Source organism: Lycium ferocissimum, chromosome 6 (assembly GCF_029784015.1).
Source record: "Lycium ferocissimum isolate CSIRO_LF1 chromosome 6, AGI_CSIRO_Lferr_CH_V1, whole genome shotgun sequence".
NCBI lineage: Eukaryota > Viridiplantae > Streptophyta > Magnoliopsida > Solanales > Solanaceae > Lycium > Lycium ferocissimum.
The window spans coordinates 1,423,708-1,435,661 of record NC_081347.1 but is presented as its reverse complement, the minus strand read 5'-3'; the positions used below and the strand labels follow the sequence as shown (position 1 = coordinate 1,435,661).

At 31.3% G+C, this 11,954-nt stretch overlaps 1 protein-coding gene across 1 annotated transcript; it reads right to left on the bottom strand.

The window, feature by feature from the left end:
• Window positions 1-2,402: 2,402 nt before the first annotated feature.
• Window positions 2,403-11,954, bottom strand: LOC132058831 (glutamate decarboxylase-like). Its single transcript, XM_059451201.1, is given in 9 exon segments — window positions 2,403-2,761; window positions 3,628-3,912; window positions 4,391-4,443; window positions 5,025-5,278; window positions 5,971-6,106; window positions 6,109-6,184; window positions 6,908-7,108; window positions 10,772-10,976; window positions 11,776-11,954. Coding segments are annotated over 9 exon segments (1,503 nt in total). The 5' UTR covers window positions 11,862-11,954; the 3' UTR covers window positions 2,403-2,554.

The following is an 11,954-nucleotide window of genomic DNA, read 5'->3' as shown; positions in this document are numbered from 1 at the left end:
ATGTTAATGGAGGTCGTAGGATTATCGTGATTTCTAAATACTTTATATTATATATAGACTAGTAAATTTATCCGCGCTTCGCGCAGTCTTAAAAAGTATCTATAAATTTATAAAAAGATAATGAAACTAATATTAAGTTCATATATTATCCCTCTTTATATGAGACAAACACTAACATCTTTTGGAAGTAATTCATATTATTTGCCTTCTTCTATATAATGTATAGTTTATCATATATTATTGATAAAGTATATTTAAGTTTAATATGTTAAGAATGTCCAACAACTAAAAATAGAAATATCAAAATTACTAATTACATAGATAAAATTTAAATTATTATCAATGAAACCCATCTAAAGCATTTTTTATGAAAGCATGTTATTATTACGTTAGATATAATAACAAAAGTTGAGGAAGAAAAATTAGTGAGTATCCACATAACATTTGAAAATTATAAAATGTCAAACATTTTTTTTGGTTTCCCATCCGGTTTCCGGTATCCACATTGGAGCCCAACTATATCCGGATTTACGCCGCGTAGGGCCCATTTGGGGATAGCACTCCCTACCAAGGATTAGGCACATCAATAAAAAATAATATCATTAAAATTCTTTAAAAAAAAAAATTATTGTCTAATTGTTGATTATCATGCTCTTCACTAATAGTACATATATAACTTTTCAAAATTGTAATAGCATTAGTTAACAAATCAAACTTAGAAGAGAAGGAACAAAAACTAATTTCATTTAAAACCTAAAAATAAAAATAATTACCATCTATCTGACAAATTTATTTTCTATTTCTCTCAGACTAAGATGAGACTATGTACTCTTCTAAATTCTTACTTTGAACTTCTAAAATTATGTTTTCAATAATCTATACGAACAAACAAAAATCTTAAATACGTTAAATTACCAAACAATATTTTTTCTATCAAGTCTAATAATCACCATTTTCATCATTTAAAAAGAGCTAATAATTCAAATAATTCTCAATAAATGATTTCCACGCTCTAAATCAGAATTATTAATTATTAAAATTAGTGATGCAATGAATGATGTTTTCTACTTTTTTAAATCAAATTTAAGTTATATGATCATATAGCATATAGACTATAGTCACATGTTATTTTCTTAAATTATCACATTACATGTCCTCATAGAAACATCTACAAATTGTCAACGCATAGATAGATTAATGCCTTATTAATTACCTTTTAAATGGCTAATAGAATGTTTGTATTTCTTGGGCATAACTTTTAATATGCACGATCCTTGGTTGTAAAAGCCTCCAGCCTTTATATTGTCTCCGATCTTCACGAAATACTTTTCTGTTTGCAAGAAAGAGTTACTTGTTGATAAACTGAATTCGAGATAACGTTTTCGATAGAGCCTACAACATGAAAATAAACGTCAAACTATTGAACTAAAACTAAAAGTAGAAAGGATTTTTGTGCATTTACCTTGTCCAAAAAAAAAAACAAAGGAAAAATAGAATTTTATCCATCTCTTTTCCACTCCATAGCCTTTGACATAAAGATAACCCAAATCATAGTAAGCAGAGTGAAGTTTTTGTAAGAGTAAGCCGCTTCAATGCCTTCGTAAAGTTTTCAAGAACTTTCTTAGATCTCACCTTGTCCTCATGCCTCAGCCCCCTGAATCACTAATAATGATAAATGGAACCATTGTTAATTGGTGGATGATAATGTGAAAACAATTGTATAGATATGAAAGAGCATAGAGTAAAAGAGATTCATCCAAAAAGCTTTGTAACCAAAAACCCACGTTGTTGAATAGTTTTGTGATCTTTCATTTCCTAAACGTTTTTGGCATTTAATTAAGTAATTGAGGAGATTATGTTTGAAAATTATTTAATGCTATAAATATAAATAGTAGTATACAGTTACAATTTTAGGAACAGGTTAAATTATTTTCTTTTAACTCCTCTTATTGCTTAAGAAATGTGAGAATTTGAAACGTTGCAATGAATATATGTAAATTTCTGATACAAATTCATTCGAACTATTCAATTCACCATCAGATTTAACCTCTGAAACGTTTTTGAGTGGGTTTAAAGACAATCCTTTCAACCATTAATGCACTTATTGCTCTTCTTCATCATGTTAATTATTTGTCATATACGACTAAAGTTGATAAATTCACACCCTCATTCAATTTAATACTGCAATTATTGCTTCCTCGTTTAATAATGTAATTATAATCATTTTGCCACTTTTAGATTTTTAAAAATAAGTTAAATAGAAATATTAGGAGAAAAAGGCAAAAAAATCACAAAAAAGATAAATATGAAGAATTGGCTTACGTAGAGCGCCACATCACATTTATCTTTAGGCCTTTATTATATATATAGATTTTACATCGGCAATAAAAGAGCTCTTGAAGTACTCAAATAACCCATCAACACAAAATCAAGAAAACAAATTCACATTGGTAATAATCCACTGCTAATTAATTAATACTAACAAGCAGCCACCAATACTAGTACATAGTCATAATTAATTCATCATATTATAAACAATAGTTGAATTAATTATTTAACAAACTCCAGATTTCTTCATCTTCTTGTCAGCAACAAACTTCTTCCATGCAGCAGTAGCCTGTAGCTGCAGTTCCATTTCTGTTTTGTGATGCACGGCTCCGCTGTCATTCGCCACCGCCTTCTCCTCAGCAACGGCGAGCTTAGCGTTGACACGTGCTGGAAGTGTGTCGAGTTCGTGAAGGACTTTTCCGATGTCCAATATCTGTCGGGAAATAATATAAACGAAGAACACAGGATAAGGTTTGAAACACGTGATAAACGCTTATATTCTATTCCTCTAATTCACGAGATAATATTATGGGGTTGAATCCAAATAGTTTTAGTAATAAAGACAAACTTACTAAATTTCTAAGCTAAGCAAATAGCGGAGAAATTTTAATTAGGGAGCGCAAGAAATATTTCAGGTTCTTAAGTGCAAAATTTGGAGAATAAAGAGAACAATTTTGGCGGAAAAGAGAAATGATATTTTATATAGATGAAAGACAAGGAGATTTCTTTTTCTCTTTGCAAAGTGAACATCAATTTTATAGGGATGAAAAAATCGGTAATATTTGCAAATAGCCACTTTTTAGCCTCTACAATTGAAAAATAGTCTATTTCATGGAGTCTTAAATTCTACTGATGAATTTTATGACAATGTCCTGAAGCTGAAATTCCATGAAAGTGTCTATTCTTTATAGATAAGGTCGAAAAGTGACCAGTGGCCGCTGTTTCTACAGAAAAAAAAAAATCGTAAATGGTTGAGTTGTGACTTTTTTTTTTTTCTCCTTTTGATAAACCATATGATTTTTAAAACCCACCTACCTGATTAATTGATGCATAAATTTACGCTGTAGAAGGCTATTATGGGAAGTTTTGGCATCCCTATCAAAAGGGACTCTATCTAAGGGCACTATGAACCGTTGCTTAAGACAAAAAGATGCATCCTTAGCATCCCTATCAAAAGAGACTCTATTCCTAGAGCGTTATGATCATAGGATGCATTCTTTCGTCTTATAAAAAGACAACTTCTTGTTCTATTTTTTTTGTGAATATTAATTTATATATAAATAAAATTCTAACAATTACCAGTCGCTCCGCAAGTGTTCGGGAGAAATCTTCTCTGATAACAACTCTGAGAACTGTGATGTGTTCAGCATTTGCTGGCATTGTGTAGGCTGGAACAATCCATCCAAATCTCCTTAAAGTTTCAGAAATCTCGAACTCGTCGTGTTTGCTGTTGTCTTCAAGAGAAAATGCAACCAAGGGGACTCCAATTTCTTTGGAGACTATTTTGAATCTCCCTGTCTTTTCTAATCCTTCTCTTAGTACCCTTGCATTTTCTTGACAATTCTCCATAACATTCTTGTAACCCTAATTTAAGATAACAAAATCTTGAGCTTTAAAGCGTGTAATTTCTTGAAATATATGTGAGTAGTTTTTATGCACTATTAGTGGTTAAATGCATTGATGGAAGTTATAATGGTAGCAAGATATGTTGTTCGGATCTTCAAAAAATGTCGTTGCACTCGTGTTGGATCATCTAAATATTAATATGTATCTTTAGATGATCCGACATGGATGCATAACAAAGTCTTGAGCTTTAAAGCGAAAATTCTTGAAAGATATATATAAAGTTTTTATACACTATTAGTCTGTTAAAATATGCTGATAGAAGTAATGTTGTTCGGATCTTCCAAAAAGGTCATTGTGCCCGTGTTGGATCATCCAAATAGTAGTACTAGATGATCTTACACTAAGTGGCATGTTTTTCGAGGATTCGAGTAACATAGAAAACAATTGCCTCCAGTTAGCTTTTTGCTGAAAATAACAAAACTAATCTTGTACTAACCTCAAAACCCAAGCGAATTAGTTGGTAATATTGGGCAATTACTTGGCTTGAACCTGCATAACAATATAGCAAAATGTGATAAAATTAATAAGGCTAATGATATAACTGAAATTGTACTATTAATCTGGTTGGAGCGTCATATGCTTTATAATATGCAGTACTCTCTCCGTTCCAATTTATAGGACAAATTTGAACAAAAACACAAAGTTTTAAAAAGAAATATCTTTTTTTTTTTTTTTTTAAATTAGTGGTCATAAACGACATATAACGCATAACAATTGTGTGGCAGTCTTACTGGTGAAACTTATGGCCTTAAACATTTCATAATTTATGTAGCTACAAAAGTTTCTCGTTAAGGATATAATGAGAAATTCAAATTGAATTGTTTTCAAAATTTAAAAAATAGTCATTCTTTTTGAACAAACTAAAAAAGGAAATAATGTCATATGTAAATTGATATGGAAGAAGTATACAATATACTTAATCTTATCAATTTTAGATGAGTATAGGACAAGTGCAAAGAGGGCATAGGCTAAGTCCCCATTTACTAATTAATTGATTCTAATGCAAATTCAATTACTCATAGATTAAGCAAATATTTACAGAATAGAGTTATCAAGAAGAGATTAATTACCTTTAGAGAAATTGAGAGTGAAAGTAGGTTGATCAGCACCAAGATAATTGATGTGAAAAATAAGTTCATCAGGCAAGTCATCCTTATTCCTCCAAATGGCCCAACCAATACCAGCATAAACAAGACCATATTTGTGACCACTCACATTAATACTCTTCACCAATGGCAACCTAAAGTCCCATTCAAGCTCTGGATAAAGGAATGGTGCAATGAATCCACCACTTGCTGCATCCACATGAATTGGAGTGTCCCACCTGTTACCAATTTTCAACAATATATTAATTAAGATACATATTCAGGATTTTCATATCGATAATGTTAGAAGACGAACAACGACATCTCAATATATCATGTTGTTAACGTTAGAAGACGACCTACAACATCTCAAATATATCATGTCACTAACGTTAGAAGACGGCCTTAAGACTTCTCAATATACATCATCCCCTATTTTCACGTTGCTACTGTTAGAAGACAACCTAAGACATCTGATAGTGTGATGCCTATCGTCGATTGGTATAGCTTTAAAAGATTAAGACAATAATTGTGTCGATACTCACATTCTCAATAGATATCATCCCCTATTTTCATGTCACTAATATTAAAAGACGACCTACGGCATCTAACAGTTAGATGCCTACAACATGTATAACATAGAAAATTTAATTAGACAATAATGTGGCCACACCCGACTCTCAGTATACATTATTCCCATGTCGCTAATGTTAGAAGACGACCTACGACATCTGAAGGTCAGATACCCACTGTAGGTATATCTTTGAAAGTTCAGAACAAATAAAATAAAGAGCCTCCTCGAAGTTGCTTTAGTCATTTTAGTGCAAATTAGAAGGGCCGGATCTGTTGAATCTTATTCAGCCATCTATAACTTAACAACCAAAAAACTCTGCGATTATGATGGTACTAATCGGTTGAGAATGAGACTTACCCAGTTTCTTTGTTCTTCTCAATCAAAAGGTCATTCAATTTCTTTACATCTTCAAATTCTCCATTAAGGGTGGAACCCAAAATAGCAGCTACACAAATGGTGTTCTCATCCACCATTTCCACAGCTTTCTGTGGTCCATCACATAGTATCCATCACTCAGCTTTACTTCCTTTAGCTCCACTTCAAAATACCTTGCAAATTTCTCCCAGCACACCTGTTGAAATTACTAATTAGCCCCTCTCAACTCTTAAGTCTTTGGAAACATTCATCCAATTTGTAGAGTTTAATTTCTATACGCTGATACTGGAAAGAAATTTTACATTATCAATTAATTAAAATACAAGCAATTGCGATAAATATGGGATTAGTTAGTAGCTTGAAAAGTAAGGCAAGTACCTGTTATAACATGTTAAAATGCACCGATGATGCGAACAATATATAAGCCAAGTCCACGCATATACATGCACACACGTGGTTTATGGGCTAAGATGAGGAAAACCATGTAAAAATAGCACCTATCGGCCACTTTTCAGTTAAGCCTTTGGAAAATGACTATTGTTATGGAGTTTCAAATCCACAAGTGGAACTTCAAGACAATACATGCCTTGGAGAGGTGAGACTCCATGAGAATGTCCCGAAGTTACCTCTGTGAAACTTGATACTCCATTAGCGGGACGTTTTTTCAATTACAGGGGCTAAAAAGTCTATGTATATACCCACATGCATGTGGTTTATGGGCTATGATGAGGGAAAACATGTAGAAATAGCGCATAGTAACCACTTTTCAGTCAGTCTTTGAAAAATAATCAATGTTTAAAAATCCATGATAATGTCCTTAAGAGGTGTGACTCAAGGACATATAAAATTTGAGTTTCATGATAATAGCTATTTTCCAATTATTTGAATTGAAAAGCGGCCATATGTGTGGAAAGCATACCTGGACATTGGCACCAGTAACGATGTTGGGCTTATCATAAGGCTTGCCTTGGGATTTCATTTTGTTTTGCCATTTTCTCTTGAAGGCCAATCCAGCAAGCATAATGGCTTCTGAGGATCCAACTGTTCCAACTCCAACTGCAGTCTCTCCATCTTCAAGTGGTGCGTTAAACAAATGTGCTATCATGTTTACACATCGATTCTGCAAAATAATAAGAAGATACAAGGATTTAAAATCAAGTAAATATGTCAAATTAAACGTATTACTCATAGTAGTTATTGATACAATTTTGTTCAACACTTTTTATTATTTACACGATGTATAAAGGCGATACACTACAAAAAATAATAATACACAATTCATAGATACGAGCGTTGCAGTGCCGAAGAACGACATAGTAATAAATCAGTCACAAATTGATGAGTTTCATCAAAAAATGTGACGCACCCGTTCTTTGCAAATATACCGTCTCAAATTTGTATTTTTCTTGTATGAGAAGGGGTAAAAAAAGGGAAAATAACACTCTATATCTACTTGGAGAAAATATTTACCCGAAATGGCCCATATTTTTAATATTACCCGAAATGACCCTTTATATATTATTATACACTTTTATACAAGATTTATACATTGTCTACATAAGTGTATAATGTTGTGTATCGTGTGTATAAACACAGTTGAAAAAAAAATATTATGTGGGTGTAAATTAAAAATATAGAAATTAAAAATATAGCTACGTGAATGTAATATGCAGTTATTAATCTATATTCTCCTTATGTAAGGAGAGGTAGAAAAACTTGTATAATAAGGAGAGAAGGATAAAATGACAAAGAAAAAAGTAGACAAGTGAGGTTAGCTTTAGTTGTTGGGCAAGTTCGAGTAGCGTTGGAGGATAAGTGAAAACGCTATTGATGCTCCTGATGGGTGGGGTTAAAAATAAGATAATTTTTTTTTTTTAACTTAGATCTTGTGATTTATGGTCCTTACATCAATTTATTTTAAAGCCCCTATAAGATTCGTTAATCAATTCATCAATATTGATGCTTTGTTAAACCACTCAAATTTCGAAAAACCACAATTTTTTCGGTGAAACTTGAAATATTAGTAGGGCTCCCATATTAATAACCTCTTCTGCGTGTTGGACCAGGAAATCGCTAACGGATTTCGTTAATATTAATATTAATATTAAAATGATACTTTCTGGAACCCTTTTTTCTTGTTTGTATTTTTTATTATGCGAGAAGACTAAGTCGTCTACGTTGTTTACAAGTCCAATTCATAATGACGATGAAATTAGGAAAACAAATTCAAGCAGCTCGAAAACGACCTTAAACTTCATATAATCATATATTAATTTAATTAAATCAACTGTCAAATTACTCAATGTAATTGCTTCTTCTTTATGTATTTTTTTCTTATGAGAACTGCAATGCTTCTAGAAATTCCTTTTCTAGTAGAGAAAAAATTATAGACTTCAGCTTTAAATTTAAGTACGTTAAATTCAAAACAAACCACTATAAAATGCTTTTAGAAACTAATAACACAACAAAAGAAGAAGATCAAAAGCCATTCGCATATGTCGGGAGAATATAACATACTAGAAGGAAGAAACAAATTAAAGAGGAAAAAAATAAAACATCATTATTCTATTACCCCACAAATTGACAATTTTAAGGGATGGCCTCATCTGAAAAAAAAAATTTGAGATAGCAATAATCTTTAACTCAAAATGGAGAGTAAACAAGCAAAAGTCCGTCTTTTTTCTTTTATCCAAAGACAAAAAAAAATTGAATTCATTTTAAAACAAATTTAAAAAGTAGTAAGATGCACAAATTGAAATAGGAGTGTTTTTTTTAAAAAAAAAAAAAAAAAAAAATGGAATCGGAAAGGGTTAAAATAATGAAGAAAGAAAGACCTCTTAAAAGTTTTTTATTTTTATTTTTATTTTTCATCCATACCCGATTTAAGGCCCGACTTAATCCTTTTTCACGTAGAAAAGTTTCACTGTAAATCACTTCTATAAAAAAATGACTTAATTTTATTCTACGGAGTCTTAACACGAAATCTTTACCCAAGAATGGAGAATACTGACTATATCATCATAACCTTTGATGGTATCTATAAAAATTAAAGTTGATTCATATAATTAAGTGATATAACTTTAAACACAAATATTGTGAGATTGAGTTACATCCATTATTTTCTTTCGCTTTATTATCCACCACATCCATCCCACATTTTTTATAATTTCTTTTTCTTCATTTAAAACCTTTGCCTCTTTGACTTCTATATTTGAAAAATTCTCGATGGCTTCTTAAGAGTTATAATAAAAGTCTCGTTATCCTTGTTCATGAATCATTTATTTATTTACCGATTAATGACTTTCCAAGATGACCACTTGTTAAGTTGTAGGGATCGGAAACTCCAAATTTGGGAGATAAGAAAGCGACAATCCAGTGATAATAATTGAGCAGATTTTATTTTTATTATTATTTTGAACCCTATGTTTCTTCTTTTGAGGGGAGGGTAAGAGGATAACTTTAACACCATATATAATGTCGACATCACTTAAAAATAATGTATAAAGTAAATATCACACTGATATGACAAATGAATCCACTGAACGTACTACAATTTTACCTAACATTGTTTATGCAAAATCCTGCACACATCAGGTGCATGTACATATGGCAGGTTCATTTTTCAGCTGTGTTAGACAATATCAGCAGAGATAATATTTTTATCAAGAAAGTTGGAGAAGTTTATCAAATTTTAACCTTACATATACGATGTAATTTTTAGAAAGAAACCCTTTCCGCCTCCCTACCAACGGTCTGATTATAGATAGAGTACTTATATCATGGGGAACATGATTTGCATTATTGCATGTGTTTGATCAGAAGTAAAGAAGAATTATTTGCGTGGCCTATAACGCGTTGAAGGAGTACCATTTTAATTGCCTATATTATTCTTTTTCTTTTCTACTTGGCACTTAAAGTTAAAAAAGACGTTGATATTTTGGAGGCCATATACTGTTCAAGACTCTATATCTTTGAAAATTTGTAAAATTTCCTACCTAGAATCATGACTTCTAGGTAAAGGCAATATTTTCCAAATAGACTTGGCACCACCAGTTTTCATCTATATCGTAAAAGCTACAACAAGGCCATATTCATTGATTTTGAGTTATGCATACAAACGGAGATCCCTTCTTTTCTTTTCTTTTTTTTTTTTTTTTTTATCAATATATTTTGACCTGTTATAGAAGATTGTTTCTATTTCTTAAGGTAATCAATTAAGTAATATTTATATAGAGAGTCACCTGTAATTTCCTTTTAAGTAAATTGATAGTGGAGTATAAATCTTTTTCACACGGTTAACACATAAAATTTATGCATCTATTCATTTGTTGTAAAAGACAACTGTATGTGATTCTTTATACAAATATTAATTGGTTGCCTTAAAAAATGAAGCGTAATCTTCTGTTAAATGCTAAAATACGCTGAGGGTCGTTTGGTTATAGGAATTATTTTACAAATCCCAATATTGATTTTGAGATTGTGTTTATATATCTATTGTTTGGTTATTGGTATATATATTAGCTAATACTTTACAAAATTTTATATCAAAATTTTGGCATTATCTAGCTAATATTGAAGGTGAGATTATAATCTCAAAATTATAATCTTGAGAGAAGTTTTGGACCAAACAAACTCCGTTTAAAAGACAAAACTGTGTAAACTTTCAAACTGCCTATATTTTACATTATAATAATGATCTTATTGTGTAAACATCTTTTAGATCGGACATAAAACTTAAACTCTATGAAAACGGAAAAAAACACTAAAATGAAAACAGAATTACCTGAAGCTCAGTGGTGACAGGGTATTCATCCATGTCAACATAATTCTTGTTAATAGAATCCATCATCAACTTGTCACATTCTGGTTCCATCCATGTTGTCACAAAGGATGCTAAGTTTAGCCTTGGATTTCCATCTAACATGAGTTCATCATTTATAATCTGAAATGCTGCTTCCTTTGGTATTGAATTTTCTGGCATCTTATACCTAAAGATCCACAAAAAAAAATATATATAAAAAAGGTCTATTCTCAAGAATATACAAAAGAAAAACTAAGAAAAAAACCCAAGTGATAAACGATATGTAATTAAGTCTTTATTAAAGATTTATAATAATGTTAGCACAGATAGTGTTTTTTTTCACTAAAGATTGATAAATAGTGTTTTGAGTATTGGTTAAAACAAAGATATAAAGTTAAGAACCGAGATAATTTTGAAGGAAATCACTTCCCTCCAAAGACGAGGGAAGTGATTTTCCTCCTGTTGGTAGGCAAATAATTTCCCTAGTGTGTGTGTGTTTTTTTTTTTTTTTTTTTGGGCAATCAAACAAACAACTTATTTTTCTGCAAAACTTTTTTTTCAAGAAATATTTTCCATCATACCAAACACACCCTTGATCGGAGGCGGAGCTATAGCATGGGCTACAACCAAACGCATTAGCTTTGGTTCAAATCCTATATTTGTTAAAAATTTATTGAATACCACTACTATTAATTTAAAATTCAGTAACTTAAAAAGATCGGAATTGAAAATTCATAAGCTTCAAATATCACGGCTCTGCGTCTGCTAAATGAGTAAATTCTTTAAGCGGAATGGATACAAAGGAATCACGAAGTAAATCCTAATTAACTAGTTTGAGATTCACTACCTAAAAACTGGAATTAACAACGGACAACTTCTATCTTTAAGTAGTAAAAGTCTTACGCTTATACTATTTAATAAGGAATTAGCAAAAAATTCTTGTTAGTTACGAACTATTTAGCGACATGTAGACTATTATTAAGTACCTGGGAAGACTAGTTTGAACATATCGAGAAGCGAAAGTGCACTGAACAGAGACGTCACTGTCTGACGCTATCTTGGACAGAACCATGGTGGCGTAGTGGTGGTAGTACGATGGAGAAGATCAGAGAGTATAGCAAAAGAGAGAAAATGGAAATAAAAGAAATAAGGAGATATTTTTCTC